Genomic DNA, 20282 nt, shown 5'->3' with positions numbered 1-20282 from the left:
CATATCCATAGTTGGAAAATTTAGTCCAAGTACTTTGATGTAGTACAAATCTGTAATCCAAAATGGTAGAATACTGTGGAGATTATGATCTATCAAAATTTAAAACTAACATTGGTTTGGACAAAATTTAAAATGACCAGATTAATACTTTATATGGTGCATTGGCCTTCATCAATTGTGGGATTGTGTTTAAGAGCCAAGAGGTAATGTTGCAGCTATATAGGACCCTGGTCAGACCCCACTTGGAGTACTGTGCTGAGTTCTGGTTGCCTCACTACAGGAAGGACATGGAAACCAAAGAAAGGGTGCAGTGGAGATTTACAAGGATGTTGCCTGGATGGGGGAGCATGCTTAATGAGAATAGGTTGAGTGAACTCGGCCTTTTCTCCTTGGAGCGACAGAGGATGAGAGGTGACCTGATAGAGGTGTACAAGATGATGAGAGGCATTGATCGTGTGAATAGTCAGAGGCTTTTTCGCAGGGCTGAAATGGCTAGCATGAGAGGGCATAGTTTTAAGGTGCTTGGAAGTAGGTACAAAGGAGATGTCAGGGGTAAGTTGTTTTTTTTTCCCCCCCCACAGAGAGTGGTGAGTGCGTGGAATGGGCTGCCGGCGGTGGTGGTGGAGGCGGAAACGATAGGGTCTTTTAAGAGACTCCTGGATGGATACATGGAGCTTAGAAAAATAGAGGGCTATGGGTAAACCTAGGTATGGTAGTTCTAAGGCAAGGACATGGTCAGCACAGCTTTGTGGGTAAATGGCCTGTATTGTGCTGTAGGTTTTCTAAGTTTCTCTGATTAAACACTTGAACAAAAAGGAGCACGAGAAGCCGGAAAATGGAATGAAGGATTAATAATATTTTTTTTTTAAACTGGAATGAACAATTTAACTTCCTAAAGTTCTTGATGGGTTTCTGATTTATGGAGAAGGAGCAGGATATCATTGGCAGTAATGTTTCTATGCTTAACTCTTTATAGCTATTCCTAAAGATGCTTCAAGGTTTAGTGTAATAAAGCAAATACTGTTTCACATCACAACTGCAACATACTGAAGCAGTTGTGCAAATATGAACTAAACATTTTCAACACTTCCACTCTGAAAAATTTTAGTAGAAATTTATAAACAAATCTTAACAGATTAATCTAGTTTATTTTTGGAATATAATTGCAAAACATCATACAATTAATACATTATTCCCACAGTTTGTAATTACAAATGTTTGTATCCTTTATAAAAGCTGGGTCTTTCAAAGTCACCGACATAAATCCTATGAAAAAGAAAAAAATAATTAACCAAAAATAATTCTCAGCAGCTGATGTTCTACTTCATATATGTCAAACTCAAGGCCCGCGGGCCAAATCCTGCCCACGGTGGAATTGTCTTTGCCCCGCGAGATAATATCTAATTACTATTAAAGCTGGCCCCAGTAATCGAAGCGCCTATGGCGTATGATATGGCTAATGCTGAGTTTATTCAGGTACCAGGTTTTCAGGGTTTTTAGTGTTTATTCGGCAGTCTTGCTCGGCAGTTTTCTTCATAAGAAACGGAATTTGTAAAGTGAAACACTTTGTAGTTATAGCAGAGACTGAGACACATGAGAGCAGGCTGAAAGAACGGAGGCAACGAAAGCTGTGTTCGCACGCGTCCGACTGATCCGGCCCGCATGAAGCTGCATTTTGCTCAATCCGGCCCGTGACCTAAAATGAGTTTGACACCCCTGTATAGGTGAATAATGAAATATTTAAACTGCTTAAAAGGTAAATACACATCTTGTCTATGTATTGTTATTCAAAGATTTTTAATAAGCTTAATTTCTCTGTATCCCTCATTACAATTTTATCTGTTTTAGTCTAGGGGACTGAAATTAACTTTTGCTCATCTTTTTCTTTTTCATATCTATTGAAGTTAGTGCAGTGCATTTCTCACTAGATCACTCTTGTATTCTACTATCCCTTTCATCATTAATTTTCTGGCCCTCCTTTGCTGAATTCTGAATTTTTCCCCAATCCTCAGACTTATTACTCCTTATGACAATATTCTAAGCTTCTTTCTACAATACTCAGGATATCAGGTCAGTCACAGTTAGATAAATTTAAGTATTTGTGTTTTAAAAGCTTTGATGACAGCACAAAGCAGGATCACAGCATCTACACAAATTCAAATTTCAGTCAAGAAATAAGAACTCCATGGAGCATGTGGAGATCTTCCAACAACCAGGCACTCTTTCTTTTTTTTTCTTTCTTACTTTCTCTTTTTTCTATATAGGGAAGTTAGGGGGGAGGGGGGAAGGGATATATACTTTTTTTTTCCACTCTTGTAATTACTTAAAAACGCAATTAAATAAAATTTTAAAAAATAAAAAAAAAAAGAAATTGCAATTAGATGTATTGGTTTTCAATTTAAGGATATCTTTAAAAGAACATACCCATCCGCTGGGATTTTTTGATGGTCTTAGAAATTTCTTTTTGTTTCTTTCCACACAAACCTAGAAAGTAATCATAAACAATTTATTTAAATCTCAGTGTAGGCTTCATTTTCTTAACAACTTTTCCAAACCTGTTAATTACAATTTGTTTACTGGATGTCCTCATAGCCAGAAAGTTAAAGCTTCTATCGCCTTAATAAATTAACATTACTCTATTCGTACTTTTAAAATGAGATGCTGAATTGTAAAGCATGCTTCTAATTCATGTTCATGCTAATTGACACAATAGGTTTCTATCCTATAACTTGTAAAGTAAATCAGTTTAAAGGAATTGGCTCTCTGTATTGCCAAAATTCAAGATGGAATTAACATTCTAACAGCAATTTTATAGTTTTCTGGTGTTTGTACCATAAATTTGTGAACAGATCATATTTTAATCAATGTGAAAGAAATTGCAGTACACAAATCTGTTTATAAACTAAACAAACATACCCTATTGTATCAATAGTTTCAATGGTTCATAGGTAATTGTACTTTATTTTGTCCCTTCTCAGTCCCTGCGCCATTCATACAGTGGTGCTAGGAAGTTTGTGAACCCTAAAGAATTTTCTATATTTCTGCATAAATGACCTAAAATGTGATCAGATCTTCATGCAAGTCCTAAAACTAGAATGAGAACCCAATTACATAAATAACACAAAAATCATTATAGTAAACACAAAGTACACTTCAGATGCTGGGGTCAAAGCGGACCTGTCCCTACACCTCCTCTCTTACCACCATTCAGCGTCACAAACACTTCACTTGAGAGTCTGTTGGGCTCATTTATTGCATCCAGTGCTCCAGGTGCGGCCTCCTCTACATCGGCGAGACCCGACGCAGATTGTGGGGGGCCGCTTCGTTGAGCACCTCCACTCCGTCTGCCACAACAGACAGGATCTCCCAGTTGCCACCCACTTCAACTCTGCTTCACATTCCCATTTAGATATGTCCATACATGGCCTCCTCTACTGCCATGATGAGGCCAAACTCAGGTTGAAGCAGCAACACCTCATATACCATCTGGGTAGTCTCCAGCCGCTTGGCATGTACATCGAATTCTCCAACTTCCGGTAATTCTCTCACTTCCCCCATCCCAGTTTCACTCTGCCTCCTCTTCCAGCTGCCTATTACCTCTCTCATGATTCTGCCTTCTTCTACTACACAGTGCTTATCCCTTACATTCCTTCTTCACCTTTCCTGCCTATCCCCTCCCTGCTTTCCCTCCCCAACCCCTTGATCTTTCCCCTTACTGGTTTTTCAACTGGCACCTACCAGCCTTCTCCTTCCCACCCTCCCCCACCTTCTTTATAGGGCCCCTGCCCCCTCCTTCTTCAGTCCTGACGAAGGGTCTCAGCCCGAAACGTTGACTGCTCGTTTCCACGGATGCTGTCCGACCTGCTGAGTTCCTCCAGCTTGTTGTACATGTTACAAAACACATTATATTTGTTCATTTATTTATGAGAAAAATGATCCAATATTACATTTGTTGGAAAATGTTTGTGAACCTTGCTTTCAGTAACTGGTATGATCACACCGCCCCCCCCCCCCACCCCAACTTGTACAGCAATAACTTTATCCAAACATTCCTGGTAACTTGATCAGTCCTGCACATCAGCTTTGAGGAACGTTAGGATATTCCTCCTTATTAACCTGCTTCAACTCTGGGATGTTGGTGGACTTCCTTGCATGAAATGCATACTTCAGTTCTTTACCCAACATTTCTACAGGATTAAGGTCAGGTCTTTGCCATTCCAAAACACAAATTCTCTTCTTTTTAAAATGATTCTGTTCTTGATTTACTCATTTTTCTTATCATTGTCCTGTTGCATTATCCAACTTCTATTTAGCTTCAGGTGACGGAATGCTACCCTGAAATTCTCCTATAAAATGTCTTGATACAATTTTGAATTCATCGTCCCTCAACAATTGCAAACTGACAAGGCCCTGAGGCAGCAAAGCAGCCCAAAACCATGATGTTCCTTCCACCATGCTTCACAGTTGGGATGAGGTTTTGGTGTTGGTGTGCAATGCCCTTTTAATCTCCAAACATAGCAATCTGTATTTCTGCCAAAAAGTCCCAACTTTTGTCTCGTATGTCCACAGAACATTGTCCCAGAAGCATTGTAGAACATCCAGGTGGTCTTTTGCAAACTTCAGACGCGCAGTAATTTTTTTTTGGAGAGCAGTGGTTTCTCTGTGGTGTCTTTTCATGGAATTCTTGTTCAGTGTTTTTCTTATAGTGGACTCAGGAAGAGATTTTTGCAAGTTCTAAAGATTTCTGCAGGTCTTTTACTGTAACCCTCAGGTTCTTTTTCACCTCCTTCAGCAATGCATGCTGTGCTCTTGGTGTGATCTTTGCAGGATGCCCTCTCCTTGGGAGAATAGCAACAGTACTGAGTTTCCTCCATTTGTGGACAACTGCTCTTGCTGTGGACTGATGAACACTCTTTAGAAATGATTTTGAAGCCTTTTCCAGCTTGATGAATCTCTACAATTCTTCTTCTAAGGTCCTCTGAAAGTTGTCTTGATCTAGGCATGGTGCACATAAACAGGTCTTTCTTGAGAAGAGCAGGTTCTGTCAGTAACCTGACTTTGGGTGGCTTGAGCAGGGCACCTCTACGATCCTCACCTCCAATCTCATCTCATTGATTGGAACACCCAACTCCAAATAGCTTTTATAGAAGGCATTACCCAGAAGTTCACATAATTTTTCAACAAATACATGTAATACTGGATCATTTTTCTCAATAAATAAATGAAAAAGTATAATGTTTTTCATGTTATTTATTTAATTGGGTTCTCTTTATCTAGTTTTAGGATGGGTGAAGATCTAAGCACATTTTAGATCATATTTATACAAAATAGAAAAAATTCTATAGGGTTCACAAACTTTCTAGCATCACTGTATCTTTGTCTTTTTAGGGCAACCGTACAAAGAATTGGGGGTAGAAGGGGGAAATATTTCTGGGAAAACAGGATGTACCATGAATGAATATCATCTGTGAGTGAATCATGAAATGAGAGGTGATAAAACAAATTGTTCTGATTTTAATTTCTCCCCCCACATATTCTGAGAGAGATTTTGTTTTGCATTTCAAAATGTTGGCAATAATTTATGAACTCCTTTGGGCAAGTTTCTACAAATCCAATTAGCCATAAGACGGAGGTCATCTGTAGCCCCCTCTCCACAGCTGATTTTACACTTACATATTTTTAAATTGGTATGGGTGACTGCATGTAGGGTTTCTAGGAATTAATACTTTGTTGACCATATATAGGTTTAAAAATCCACTGCATGGATAAAATAAACAATTAGCTTGACATTTTATAAAAATTCAAAACCTGAAAACTCAATTAAATATATATTTACTGAAATTAACAGGATACCCATTCAAGAGCATCCTGAAGTATTAACATTACACAATTTCAAATAAAATGTTATGCAAACTATACATCTTCTCTGATTCAAAACACATGCCTGCCATAATGAAAAGCCCAAATTCTTCCAATTAGCATTCTAAAGTGTGCAAAATTATAAGTGTCTTACCAGTTATATGTCTGCCTAAAATACGACCTGTATATGGAGAGATGAACTGGGATAAAAGCTTGTTTTTAAAAAGGGAATAAAGAAAAAAATGAAATGTACGTTAGTGTCAGAGTATATTGACCAGATTTAAATATAAACATTCAACATGCAGTTCAAACTTAAGCTAATAAAGCATTAAAATGTCTTCATTTCTCCAATAAAAGCCCTTCTCGTTACTACCATCAGGAAGGGTACAGGAGTCTGAAGACCCATGCTCAATAATTCAGAAGCAGCTTTTTCCCCTCTCCAACCACCAAATAGACTTTACATTATTTTTTGTAATTTAGAATAACTTTGTCTTTATATTGTACTGCTGCTGCAAAACAAATATCAAATCATCCAAGTCAGTGATAATATTTCTGATGAATTAATTTCGTTAAACTTAGGTTTCAAATGTACTTAATGAAAATGACAGGACATTACTAAAAGCTAAATAAAGATTCACCCACCACTTTTTGCCTGCCGATGAAGGTGATATGGGTGGATACAATGGGGTCTTTTTATACTCTTAGATAGGTACATGGAGCTTAGAAAAATAGAGGGCTGTGCAGCAGGGAAATCCTAGGCAGCTTCCAGAGTAGGTCACATGGTCAGCACAGCATTGTGGACCAAAGGGCCTGTAATGTGCTGTAGATTTTCTATATTCTGTGTTTCTATGTTCTAAGATGAGATTCACAGTTTACAACATTCTTTCCTGAACAGCTATTTGCCTGACTTAGATTTTATCTGAAGACTGCATAAAGAATAGTGGCTATTGCATTCATAAAATGCCACTCCACACAATTATTACTGCATTCTAGTCCAGTAGATGGTGTTGATCTACATATAATTATCATGGCAAAAATCCTGTTCTTCAATATCCTATCTATCATATAATGTAGCCCTTGAGCACATATTACCTCATACATTTATTGAATTTCATTTAACATCCTAATCAGTAAAATGAGCAAACCTGTACATTCTTGTAATCCACTGAAATGCCACACAAAATGCACTTCTTGGGAGGTTCTTTGTAAGGATTTTCTAGCTTTATTGGCTGGAAGAAAGTGGAAGGTATTTGAGTATTTGAAACATTAATAATCAAGCTGTTTCTCCACTATAACTTCAATGAGTAAACAACCAAATTGTTAGGTGACTATCACATTAAGATAAAAATATTCAATGAAAGTTTGTAAGGCTCCTCAGTAGAGATCGTTAAGAGCACCAAATTTCTTGGTGTTCACCTGGTGGAGAACCCTCAACACCAGCTCCATAGCAAAGAAAGCCCAGCAGCATCTCTACTTTCTGTGAATGCTGAGGAAAGTCCATCTCCCACCCCCCATCCTCATCACATTCTACAGGGGTTGTATTAAGAACATCCTGAGCAGCTGCATCACTGCCTGGTTTGGAAATTGCACCATCTCCGATTGCAAGACCCTGCAGCGGATAGTGAGGTCAGCAGAGAAGATCATCGGGGTCTCTCTTCCTGCCATTATGGACATTTACACTACACCTGCAAAGCAAACAGCATTATGAAGGACCCCATGCACCCCTCATACAAACTTCTCCCTCCTGCCATCTGGGAAAAGGCACCAAAGCATTCGGGCTCTCACGACCAGACCTTGTAACAGTTTCTTCCCCCAAGCTATCAGACTCCTCGATACCCAGAGCCTGGACTGACACCAACTTACGGCCCTCTACTGTGCCTATTGTCTTGTTTATTATTTATTGTAATGCCTGCACTGTTTTGTGCACTTTATGCAGTCCTGGGTAGGTCTGTAGTCTAGCGTAGTCTTTTTCTGTGTTGTTTTCACGTAGTTCAGTGTAGCTTTTGTACTGTTTCATGTAGCATCATGGTCCTGAAAAACGTTGTCTCGTTTTTACTGTGTACTATACCAGCAGTTATGGTCGAAATGACAATAAAAAGTGACTTGACTTGAATGTTCCTTTTATATCCTCTGCATTAGGAGAATTTGCATAACATCAAAACTCACAACACTTCAATTGATGATAAATGTAAAGGGTAAAAACACGGAAACGTTCCTTCAAGGAATGGTCTGTAATGAAAATTCAGATGACCAAAGACACACTGTAAGGGAAAGGCAGCAAGGTACACCAGAGCCAAACAAACAGCAAGAAAAGAGAACAGTCTGTTAGCTGGTGAAGATTAGAGATTGAAATCATGGGATGTTTGAACAGGGATAAGAATTTTTAATTTCAATGTAGACAAGAATGGTCAGGCATGATGATGAACAGGGACCAAAAGCCACAGAAATTAAAACTGTGATAGAAGTGATAAAGCCATAAAGAAAGCTTTGGCAAACTAAACTTAATGTGGAGGTGAACTTAATTGTAACAGACACAAGAGATGATAACTATGCAAATTAATGTCTGATGAAATATAGTATGGAAAATTATTTGGGAAAAAAAAGAGTAAACAGACAATAATAGCAGGTTACAAGAATTTCACTAAAAACTTACAAAAGCCTACTTGGACAACAAATAAGTCTTTAGATTAAAAGTAGTTTGCAAAATAGGAACAATTAATATTGTTTTAAAGAGTCTTGAATCTTAATCTATATAATACCAGTTGAGGTAAAACAGGATTTTCAGCTGAACTACTTTACAGCTTGAATCACATCCATCTTTCCTAATCAAACCATCAACATAACATTCCCTCATTTCTCCCTCACTGGATTTCTGGTTCCAAGTTAATGTATCAAATTATCTGCCCTCAAGTTCCATGTTCTCATAGCTCACTGAATATAGCTTTCTTCTACATTTCTAATCGAATTTCTTAATGATCATATTATTTTAATGTTCTCTGGTTTTGCTTCCTAGACCCCTAATGAAAATTGAAGCATTTTCTGTTTCTCTTTCCATAGATGCTGCCTGGCCTGCTGGTCATTTCCATTATTTTCTGCTTTTATTTCAAATTTCCATCATTTATTTTTAGTCCTATTTCTTACCATATCAGAAGCGCTTGGAATCTGTTGAGTGGTGATCCCCCTTTGCCAGTACCCTGCAAAACAAACATTTGAAAATCTAGACTGTGCTTCAGCTTTCAATTAGTCTTTGAATATTGTTAAATTGTAATCAATTCACAAAGGAACAGAAGTGCAATACCAGATTCCATCAGCAAAGGCACTTCTAAACAACTTCAGCAATTAATCCTTTTGATTCTTTTGATTTGTATGAACAGAATGTAAGACAAATTTTCCACTACATCTTGGTATGTGGTGAAAATAATAAACCAATACAAGACAAGTTGATACCAAAATGTTAGTTTAATAACAAAATCTATTTTGTAAACATTTCCAAATCTGATATCAAAGTGTTTATGCGTTAGGTCAGACTCTTGTGTAAGATAAACACATTCACTTTACCGTGTTTACAACCATCAGTTGAGCACTACGTAAATTTCAATAGACAGTAGGTGCAGAAGTAGACCATTCGGCCCTTTGAGCCTGCACCGCCATTCTGAGATCATGGCTGATCATCTACTATCAATACCCGGTTCCTGCCTTGTCCCCATATCCCTTGATTCCCCTATCCATAAGATAACTATCTAGCTCCTTCTTGAAAGCATCCAGAGAATTGGCCTCCACTGCCTTCCGAGGCAGTGCATTCCAGACCCCCACAACTCTCTGGGAGAAGAAGTTTTTCCTTAACTCTGCCCTAAATGACCTACCCCTTATTCTCAAACCATGCCCTCTGGTACTTGACTCTCCCAGCATCTGGAACATATTTCCTGCCTCTATCTTGTCCAATCCCTTAATAATCTTATATGTTGCAATCAGATCCCCTCTCAATCTCCTTAATTCCAGCGTGTACAAGCCCATGATTTCTGAAGGCATCATGTCAGTTCGTATTGATACTATGGAGTGGTTTTCTGTTAAAATTCTCTGTGACAAATATAATTCCAAGTTACTCACCACACCCACAGTCCACACCTTCAACATTACCATCAAGGCAAGAAGCCAATTCATTTGAATGTAGCTCAGAGGAGTATGAAAGGCTTAAATGACAGTCATACCTAAATTTGAGGAACCAAGTTACCGAAGCTGAGTCCTATTCTCAAAACCTAGCTCTCTCCAAACTAGTAGATAAGATCAAGCCCCTCCTGTTATACCACATCCAACAAGAGATGGTGAACAATCAACAAGGTCTGGTAGCTCCATCCTCAACAGTGGCATGCCAAGGCAAGTATAACAGTAAAGGCTATGGTACATGCAATCATCTTCTGTCAGTGGATGATCTTTCCCGAGATCCTTACCCTCAGTGAAACTTGCCTTCAATCAACTTGATCTGCTCTACACAATATCTAAAATACTGGCAAAAGAACAATGGGACCCAATGCCATCTCAGTTGTATAGCTGAAGGCCTGGAATTAACAAGCTACATTTCTAAGCAACATACACAAAATGCTGAAGGAACTCAGCAGGCCAGGCAGCATCTACGCAAAAGAGTACAGTTGACATTTCGGGCCGAGACCCTTCATCAGGACTGGAGGAAAAAAGTTGGGGAGTCAGAGTTAGGTGGGGTGAGAGGAGGAAGAAACACAAGATGATAGGTGAAACTGGGAGGCGGGGGGGGGGGCGAAGAGGGTGAAGTAAACTGAGAGTTTGGTGGTAAAAGAGATACAGGGCTGGAGAAGGGGGAATCTGATGGGAGAGGACAGAAGGTCATGGAAGAAAGAAAAGGGAGAGGAGCACCAGAGAAAGGTGATGGGCAGGTAAGGAGATAAGGTGAGTGGAATGGTGAAGGAGGAGTGGGGCATTACCAGAAGTTCGAGAAATCGATGTTCATGCCATCAGGTTGGAGGCTACCCAAACAGAATATAAGGTGTTACTCCTCCAACCTGAGTGTGGTGTCATCATGCGAGTAGAGGAGGCCATGGACTGACATCTCAGAATGGGAATGGGAAGTGGAATTAAAATGGGTGGCCACTGGGAGATCCTGCTTTTTCTGGTGGGCGGAGTGTAGGTGTTTGGTGAAGCTGTCTCCCAATCTGTGTCAGGAAGTCACTGCTCAAACTGAAATACAAAAAAAATGGTGACTGTGTGCAGAAGAGCAAATCCAAAGCTGAGAATGCAGGAAGTAATTCATCTGACTTCACAAAGCTTTACAACCATACAAGCAAAAAAAAACTTCGAAGTTTAAAGTAAATTATCAAAGTACGTACAGTACTGCACAAGTCTTAGGCACCTATATATAACCAGAGTACCCGAGACTTTTGCACATTAATATAGTAATTTTCTGTATTGCACTGCACTGCTGTCACACAAAAGAAACAAATTTTGTGACATATGTGGGTGATGATAAACCTGATTCTCATTTGAGTCTCTATTGTGGACTGTGAGGGGAAGGGCACAGGGCGAGGAGAATCGTGGTTAGGAAAAGGGGAAGAGGGAGTGGAAGGAGAGGGAAGCACCAGAGAGACATTCTGTAATGATCAATAAACCCACTGTATGGAATCAAATGACCTTGCCTGGTGACTCAGGGCTGGGTGTATCTGCACCCGCGTCACTCCCCACCTGACACTCCTCTGCCACCTTTCCCACACTCTTCCTGTGCATTCCACCCTCACTATTTCTCAATATCCTTTGCTCCCGCCAGATCTACAAACTCACTCTTTGCTCCATGTTGACAAATACAATACAGAGCAAAAGTCTTAGCCTCTCTTTCTCTATAGAGAGATGCACTCAGTAAATCCAAGAAACGTAATAGAATCAGCAAAAGACCGCATGCAGCAGAATGGACAAACAACAAACTGGAATTACAAAATAAAATAAATAACTGGAATAAATAAGTTATAACTATCAAGAACTTGAGATGAAGAATCCAGGTTGTGAGAACAGTTCCATGATGGGGCGATTAAAGTTATTCCCACTGGATCAAGAGACTGTTGGTTGAGGGATAATAACTGTTCCTGAACCTGGCAGTATGGGTCCTGAGACTCCTGTATCTTCTTCCTGGTGGTAGCAGCAAGGAAAGAGCATGCAACAGCACTCTGTGCAGATGTGTTCATGGTGGGGAGGGCTTTACCCATGATGGAGTAAGCCATATCCACTACTTTTTGTAGGATATTTCATTCAAGGGCATTGGTGTTTCCATACCAAGCTGTAATGCAACTAGTCAATATACTCTCCACCATACATCTATATAAGTTTGTCAGTTTTAAGATGTCATACCGAATCTTCACAAATTCCTAAAGAAATAGAGGCACTGCCGTGCTTTCTTCATAATTGTAGATCCTTTGAAATGATAACGCCGAGGAATTTAAAGTTACTGAGCCTCTGCTCCTCTGATCCTATCTCTGATGAGTACTGGCTCATGGAACCCTGCTTTCCTCCTCCTGAAGTCAATAATCATCTCCTTGGTCTTGCTGACATTGAATGAGAGATTGTTGATCTGGCACCACTCAACCAGATTTTCAATCTCCCTCCTATATGTTGATTCATCACCACCTATGGTTTGGGCAATGATAGTGGTGTAATTAACAGATTTAAATATGGCATCAGAGCTGTGTTTAGCCTTACAATCATAAGCATATAGCAAGTAAAGGCAAGTTACCACATTCTTCTCAGGTACCAGTATAATTAAAGCCTACTTCAAGCAAGTGGGTACCTCAGACCGCCAAAGCGAGAGGTTAAAGATAACGGTGAACACTCCAGCCAGTTGATCATCACAGGTCTGTAGTAATTGGCCAGGTACCCAACTGTGCTGGATGCTTTCTGTGGGTTCACCCTCCTGAAGGATGCTCTCACTTTGGCCTCAGACAGAAATCAGGGGCTGTGGTAACTTGTGAAGGTTCTGCCATGTTTTGCTGGTCAAAGCAGACACAGAAGGCATTGAGCTCATTCTGGGATTAAAGTCCTGTTGTCATCTACGTACTATTCAAGCACTGCCACAGCTGTCAAGCATCCTCCAATGACTCAAGTTTGGCTGGAGTTGCCACTTCATTTGTGGGATGGTTTCCAGAAATTGTACCTGGACCTCTTGTATCCTACTTGGTCACACAAGATCTGTCACTGATCCAGCCCTCAGCAGATTGCAGATTTCATGGTTCATCCGGTGCTTATGGTTGAAGACTGATTTTGTGGGGACACACTCACCTACGATTGTTTTATCAAGTCTGTGTGGGTTTTTGATTCCGATCCTCTGATAAATCCTTGAACATGTCCCAGTCCACTGACTGGAAGTAATCCCACAGCCACTCCTTTGCCTCTGTTATCCTCATCTCTGGAGCTTTGCTCTTTAGCCTCTGCCTGTGTTAAACCTTACTTCCAAATGTGAGGGGGAGGGGGAGGGGGAGGGGGAGGGGGAGGGGGAGGGGGAGGGGGAGGGGGAGGGGGAGGGGGAGGGGGGAGGGGGAGGGGGAGAGGGAGGGGGAGAGGGAGAGGGAGGGGGAGAGGGAGGGGGAGAGGGAGAGGGAGAGGGAGAGGGAGAGGGAGAGGTCTCCCTCTCTCTCTCTCTCCCCTAAGGCACAGGGGCCTGTACCGGAGGTCTCTCCCTCCTTAAGCACAGAGACAGTTTTTTAATATTTCAGCTATCCCCATAATCACATGCCCAGCAACAGTGGTATTTCAAGGCAATTAACTTAAAAAGCCATCAAATTCAGATAACTGAGACAATGCGCACAATGAGATAATTCCTCATTTTCCTAACTATCGTTCTACATTTTTGGAAACAAAATGAGAGGGGGGGGGAGAGAGGGGGGGGAGAGAGAGGGGGGGAGAGAGAGGGGGGAGAGAGAGGGGGGGAGAGAGAGGGGGGGAGAGAGAGGGGGGAGAGGGGGAACACACACACACACATATACATACTGCAGTCAGGATCACAGGAGACTCTTGGTAAGTAGAATGGCCAGCACTTTATAGATATTCCAGGTAGGGGGAACAAGACCACGCCAAAACCACCACATCCGAGGACCACAAAGAGTTTATCATAAAACACAGACCCCCAACCCTTTTGCCTTTTCTGAATCAGCAGTTCTGTCCATCCTGTGTATCGAGAAGCCTACAGGTCTAACCAATGCATCTGGCATGCCAGGAGTGAGCCATGTATTTCCATGAAACACAGAACACAGCAATTTCTCATTTCCCTCCAATATAGCAATCTTGCCTTTAGTTCTTCAGTCTTGTTCTCCAGTAGCTGCACATTTGCAAATAAGATGATGGGCTTCATTCCTCTGCATTTCAGCCTGGCTTGGAGCCCTCCCCTCCTCCCACTCTTTTGGCCATGGTCCTTGGTCTGCTTATAGGCGCTGTACCTGCATGATTGAGAGTTAAGTCCAACGATTCCTTCAGAAGATCGTGAAATCGCTAATTCAAAGCTATGTTGCTTAATTGGAAACTACAGACTGTAGATTGCAGTGAGAGTAATTAGAGATGTATATTTAGAAATTTTGTAACTAGCCTGTAACTTGTCTCTGATAATTTAAAACAGCAAAGACTGCTGTTTTAAGATCTAACACAAAAGAATCTGTACACCAAATTGGCTTAAATAAGCCTGCCTGATTAGCAAAATCCTCTTCTGGTACAATAGAGTCACATTGTATAACGTGACAAAATGCATTAAGGCCTCATTCATGAAAGCTTCTTTGACACCATCCAGCAACTTTAAACTCTGTCATTCAGAGCACTGGCTCAATTTCTAATTCCTTTCCATGTCACAACATCATCCTTGCAATGTTACTTCATTGTTGCCTGTAGAAAGTGAAATTACTTAAGGAACAGAAATGCAAGAACAAGAGAAAGGCAAGATTCATGCCTATCTATCAGAACCTAATTTAGGGCAGAGAGCAGATATTAAATGCAGGTTTAAACAGCGACAGCCAATTGCGAATTGCGACTTGTTAAAACTAAACTTCCAACTCAGGATGCCACAGAAAATAATGCATTTATCTTTTTCTATCAATTAAGTTTTGAGTCCTCTAGTTTCAAAGACATAATGCCAGCCAATACAAATATTTGTCCTATAATGTTGTATTCCAGTATAACACCTATCATTAATTTTCCTACTCCAATAAGAATAATCGCATTTGAAACCCTCGACCTTATCACCAACCCCACGAAATCGCCTCAGCACCTTCTCCATAGTGACCTCCTAAGATCTATAAGAAGAACCAGGCCGGGTTACAAAATTCGCTTTTTAATACAGATTTAGGAACTACAGCTATTTTGTTTCAGTCCTATAAACTATAAGATGCCTCATTATTCTTTGCAAAACCTTCCAAGAACTTCTCTCCTCTCAGCTTTATTACCTGAACGGCATGTCCTCACTACCCGCAACATCCCACCAACCGACCAGAAGTCGCCAGCGACCCAAAAAAAATAGGACTACGCATGCGCAATTTCCCATTTTCCCCCTCCCGCGCACGCGCAGATTGTACCACAGATCCGCGTCGCTATACTAAATTGACGGACTCTGTTGGCCAGTTGGGGAGGGGGGGGGGGGAGAGTGCACTCGAGTCCGGAAATGACGTCTAGATTTGGGTACTTGCAGCTGCGCAGCAGGCTCTTAGTGGGAGTTGAACAGCACAGGGAGTCTTGTCTCAGTTTGAGTTATCGCTGTAGGGACGTTAAGAGAGAGGTTGAGATTCCTTGAGTGTGAATATGGCTTTGCACGTCCACGTGTATGGGAAAATTGAAGGTGTGACTGTAACTTTCTAGTGTTAGTGGCACACTGCCAGTGTGAGTGTGTACTTTAGGGTGCCACTGGTGAGCTACGGAAGTTTGGGGTTGTTATTGGCGCGCATTAAGTATGGGAGTGGGTGAATTTTGGGGTTATTAGTGGCAAGTGTGGGAGTGAACTGTAAGCTGCCAGTCAGTTATTTTCATATTGTGGGAAAGTGTTGACAGAGTAAATCGCTGATCAGATTCTTCTATTAAAAGAGTGACTTCACTTTCAAAAGTCTTTTGTTCTAAAATTACTTTCTGATAAGGACTTGAAAGGTGATACTTGATATACAAGGACTTTTTAAGAACATCTAATTATAATACTTTTAATGCCTGTGATCATCAGGAGGATTTTTGAGCTATGATTTCTTTTATGATATGAGCACGTGTAGATATTTTAAGGCTCAAAAATATTTGGGGGTGTAATTATAACTTTAATAGTTGAGTACATTTTCAACATTGGGTTTTCTGGGGTGATGCTGCAGAATGAAGTGGACTTTATGTCCCCTGGCATACAAAGGAACAAGATAGAACTGCTGTGACTTTATGTATGCCTTAAAATGGATTTGGACCAGGCTGATGAGAATGTAGATGATAATCAATGGGTTTGCATGCGAAAGAGAGTTAGGGAAGTTAAGGAGACCCTGCCACCTAGTAAGAAAACGAGCATCAGTGTTTCTGAAATAACTCAGAAGCAAAAGGAGGACGTGCCGTTTGAAGCATCAGTAGCCCAGGACCATATGGACCAGGTAACACAGCAAACTGCAGAGATTTGCTTGATGTAGATAAGAGATTTGGATTTTCATGTGTCAAAAGGGCTATATTGAACAAATACAGAAGAAAATGTTGGGAATATAGAAATAACTAACAGAATGTTAAATATAAGGATGCAGTAGAACAGCAAAGTATATTTGACTACAAAATGGGACAGCTTCACTGTTCCTGTGCTTCAGGTTGGATCCTAATCCACACATGGAATTTGCAAGTTTTCTCTGTTCTGTTTCCTTCCACATCCCAACGATGAGCTGGCTGTTTGCTACGTCCTGTGATTGTTAAATTACTCCTATTGTCAGTGAATTGGGAGACTTGAAGGGAGATCAGTGAATGGAACTGATGGAAAAGCTCTGGACTTCTGATTTTAAAATTTCACATTCTAATGTTCACATTATAAACAGTACTGTCTCGACAATATCTTAATGCAGAAATTCCATGAGTTAATGGGTCATACTTGTATTTTAAGTTGTATAAAAATGTAGGATATGACAAACAGCCAAGGTCTGAATAGCAAAATCCAACAATGCACATAGTGATACTTGATCTAATTGTCTTAAACTATGTACACAAATGCAGATATAAATCTTGATGTAATTGTTCAGAGAAATTAGGGAGCCACCTTTATGGGTAAAATGAATCACTCTACTGAATCTACTTCATTGCTCCAAACACATACAAATCACAATCAGGTTTAACATCAACAGCATATGTTGTGACATTTGTGAACTTTATGGCAGCAGTACAATAAATTACATAATGAATATAGAGAAGAAAAGCTGAGTTACTGTAAGCATATACTTACAGTATGTAAATGTGGTGTAAGTGAAAAATATTAAAATTATATTACAAGGGTTGTATGTGTTGAGAATAGTTTCTACCTTGTATTGCTGTAAAGATGGACCTTTAATTCTATAATGTGCCCATCTTTTAAAGAGAACTAGTCAGACCCAACCAACTTGTCAGAGAACACTCCCACCATGCCCTCCATGTCTACAAGTATTCTAGAGTGTGTTATATCCATCAACACAACTTTTAGCATAGCTTACCTATGTAATATCTCTCCACTGTTTTGATAATGCTTTTAGAGAATTAACTACAAATTCTTAAACCAAGTTACAGCTTTTTTTAAAATATAGTTAAACTTCATTGTGGGGAAGAGTTGAATTCTGACATTACAAAATTGTGTAAAATGAATAGTAAATTGGTTAATAGTGAATTTTAATTGCATAGTTTAAAATTAATGAGGTTGAGTTGTTATGCCCACAGCCCCCTCCTTTGTGTGAATTGCAAGAGCACTATTGGGTTGGGTCAGGGGACCCAGGAAATGAGAGAGAGACATGCAAAATGCCTCGTTCCCCGGTGATGTAAAGTCACGAGACATATCCATTGTCTCTTGGAGACACATTTGTGGATTGCGATCCTATGCTACGTGGACGCCTTCGGGCAAAAGTGGGCTGGGTGAGAAAGGGATTGCATCACCCCAACCTGATTGACATCTACAACCCTGCAAGTCAGGATAAAAGAGGGGCTGTAGGAACAGCCCCCTCAGATGCACCAGAAGAAACGCTAGTGATCCCGTAATAGCGGGAAGCCATTTGAAGGAAGCCACGTGCGTTCAGTTCCATTGCCTGGGGCTGGTGGCTGGTACCACGGACAACGGATTTGAACTAACAACGGGGAACCAACTCCCTCAACTCAACAGATTGATATCATAAAAGACCCGGGCAAGTTCAAAACCGTCTCTCTAAAACCCAAAAGAGCTGCATCTTGAATGACATTGACTTTTATTTTTCTATCGGACAATACAGTATCCCCTAGACAAACGATAGAGCTATTTCTTATTGATGATTATTATTATACCCGCGCTTTTAGATTGAGTATTGACGACGTATATTATCTGAATGTTTGTATTAATCTTATTTTTGTGCCCCTTTATAAATAAAGACTTTTTAAAATAGTACCATCAGACTTCAACGGACCTCTCTATCTTTGCTGGTAAGTGACCCAGTTACGGGGTACGTAACAAAAATTGGGGTTCTCGTCTTGGGATTTGATACCAAATTGGGGAGCCAGTGAATCGGGCTTGTAAGTCCAAACTTGGATCTGGTACGCGGGTAGCCAGACGGGAAACCAGCAAAGATGGACGTGGATGAATTTATAGAAAACCCGACTCTGGGGCCACTAGAGGCGGTCACCAAATCAGACTTGGTAAATTTGGTGAAGGGGTTAAACCTCGCAGAGGTGAGGTCGTCAATGAAAAAGCGGGAGGTGCGAAGGGCCATAACTCAGTATTACATTAAGAAGAATGTGTTTGCATTTGAGGTATTGGAAAATATCCCTGAAAAGGTACCAGCTAGTGGGATGGCTCAGTTAGAGTTAGAGAAAGTAAGGTTGGAACATGAAATTAAGTTAAAGCAGCTGAGAAAGAAAGGGAGCATGTGCTCCAGCTAAAGGAGTTGGAGGTGAAAAGGGAGCAGGACAGAGCTGAGAAGCAAAGAGAGCATGACCTTCAGTTAAAACAGCTGGAAGCAGCTGAGAAGGAGAAGGAACGAGCCGAGAAGGAGAGGGAGGCAGAGAGACAGAGGAAACATGACTTGGAGATGGAGAAGTTAAAGCAAGAGCAACGCAGTCAGGGGTCAGACCGAGAGGAGTGGTTTGATGTTAGTCGGGCGTTGAGGTTAGTACCCCCGTTTGAGGAGACGGATGTTGATAGTTATTTCTTGCTTTTTGAAAAGGTGGCAGTGAATCAGAAGTGGCCCAGAGCACAGTGGGTGGCGTTGTTACAAAGTGTGTTAAAAGGGAAGGCACAGCGGGCATATGCGGCATTGTCCATGGAGGAGGAAGAGGAGGAGAATTATGACAAAGTAAAGGCGGCCATTCACCGGGGTTATGAGCTAGTACCTGAAGCGTATAGACAAAAGTTCAGAAATTTACGGAAAGGGTGGAATCAGACGTATACTGAGTTTGCCCATGAGAAGGGTGTGCTCTTGGACCGTTGGTGCACTGCAGAAATAGTGGACGAGGATTATGGGCGTCTCAGGGAGTTAATTCTGATTGAGGAATTTAAAGGTTGTGTTTCGGAGGAGATCCGGATGTATTTGAATGAGAAGCCGAATAAGTCCATCTCAGAATTTGCTAGATTCGCAGATGAATATGTCCTAACCCACAAGATGGAAAAGTTTTCCTCGAATAAAAGTTCCCCGAGAGACCGTGGGAACGATCGAGAAAGTCCGCCGGCTGAGGAAGAGGTCCCGCCGGGAGCTAGTGGCAAGGTTGAGGGGGAAAGGCCCAACGGACAGAGATTTTCGGGCTTGACCTGTTTTAACTGTGGGAAGAGCGGGCATATTGCATCTCGGTGCTTTGCTCCAAGGAAAGAGACAGGAAAAGGGAAAGCAGCAGTCCATATCGGATGTGCCGTAGTAATCAGTAAATCGACAAGAGAGCCCCGGGTAGACAGAGTACGAGAAGGGTCTGAGACTTGTCTGTCACACGGAACCGTGTCTGTGAAGGAGGGAGGCACACCAGTTCCCGTATGGATCTGGAGAGACACGGGGGCTGAGCTGTCATTGATTAGCCGTAAGGTGCTAGATTTTGGACCTCAGACGGGAGAGGTAGCTCTGAGAGGCCTAGGAAAATGGACCGAAGTGGTGTCCTTGCATAGGGTCATTCTGAATTGTGAGCTGGTGTCGGGACCAGTGGAATTGGGGGGTACTGCCAGAGTTGCCGGGGGAAGGCGGTGGACGTCCTTCTGGGTAACGACTGAGCGGGTGGAAAGATGGGTGCAGCCGTGAAGCTGA

General features: G+C 41.1%; 2 protein-coding genes across 3 annotated transcripts in view; one reads left to right on the top strand and one right to left on the bottom strand.

Moving 5' to 3' along the window:
* Positions 1-1128: 1128 nt before the first annotated feature.
* On the bottom strand, positions 1129-15392 carry mrps18c (mitochondrial ribosomal protein S18C). Its single transcript, XM_073042585.1, has 6 exons — positions 15297-15392; positions 9001-9053; positions 7005-7088; positions 6014-6071; positions 2425-2484; positions 1129-1266 (listed from the first exon to the last, which is right to left on the bottom strand). Exons 1-6 carry the CDS (start codon positions 15325-15327, stop codon positions 1190-1192), a joined length of 363 nt encoding a protein of 120 aa, XP_072898686.1. The 5' UTR covers positions 15328-15392; the 3' UTR covers positions 1129-1189.
* A 157-nt stretch (positions 15393-15549) lies between these two features.
* The window catches only part of helq (helicase, POLQ like), a 61738-nt gene continuing 57005 nt past the window's right edge, over positions 15550-20282 (top strand). For both annotated transcript variants that reach the window (XM_073042581.1, XM_073042580.1), the window contains exon 1: positions 15550-16460. In XM_073042581.1, coding sequence (XP_072898682.1) covers positions 16272-16460 — 189 coding nt within the window. In that variant the 5' untranslated portion in view covers positions 15550-16271. The remainder of the gene's footprint in view (positions 16461-20282) is intronic.

Source organism: Hemitrygon akajei, chromosome 4, assembly GCF_048418815.1.
Source record: "Hemitrygon akajei chromosome 4, sHemAka1.3, whole genome shotgun sequence".
Taxonomy (NCBI): domain Eukaryota; kingdom Metazoa; phylum Chordata; class Chondrichthyes; order Myliobatiformes; family Dasyatidae; genus Hemitrygon; species Hemitrygon akajei.
The sequence above is the reverse complement of the archived record's forward strand: the minus strand, read 5'-3'. Positions and strand labels throughout refer to the sequence as shown.

What these genes read in the sequence shown, in the direction of transcription:
- mrps18c (XM_073042585.1), bottom strand. Translation starts at nt 15,327, where the DNA reads ATGTTGCGGGTAGTGAGGACATGCCGTTCAG. An exon ending in AGTGAGGACATGCCGTTCAG is followed by an intron (nt 9,054 to 15,296) that starts GTAATAAAGCTG and finishes TTTGTTTTGCAG; the next exon opens with GGTACTGGCAAAGGGGGATC. An exon ending in TTCCAAGCGCTTCTGATATG is followed by an intron (nt 7,089 to 9,000) that starts GTAAGAAATAGG and finishes ACTTTCTTCCAG; the next exon opens with CCAATAAAGCTAGAAAATCC.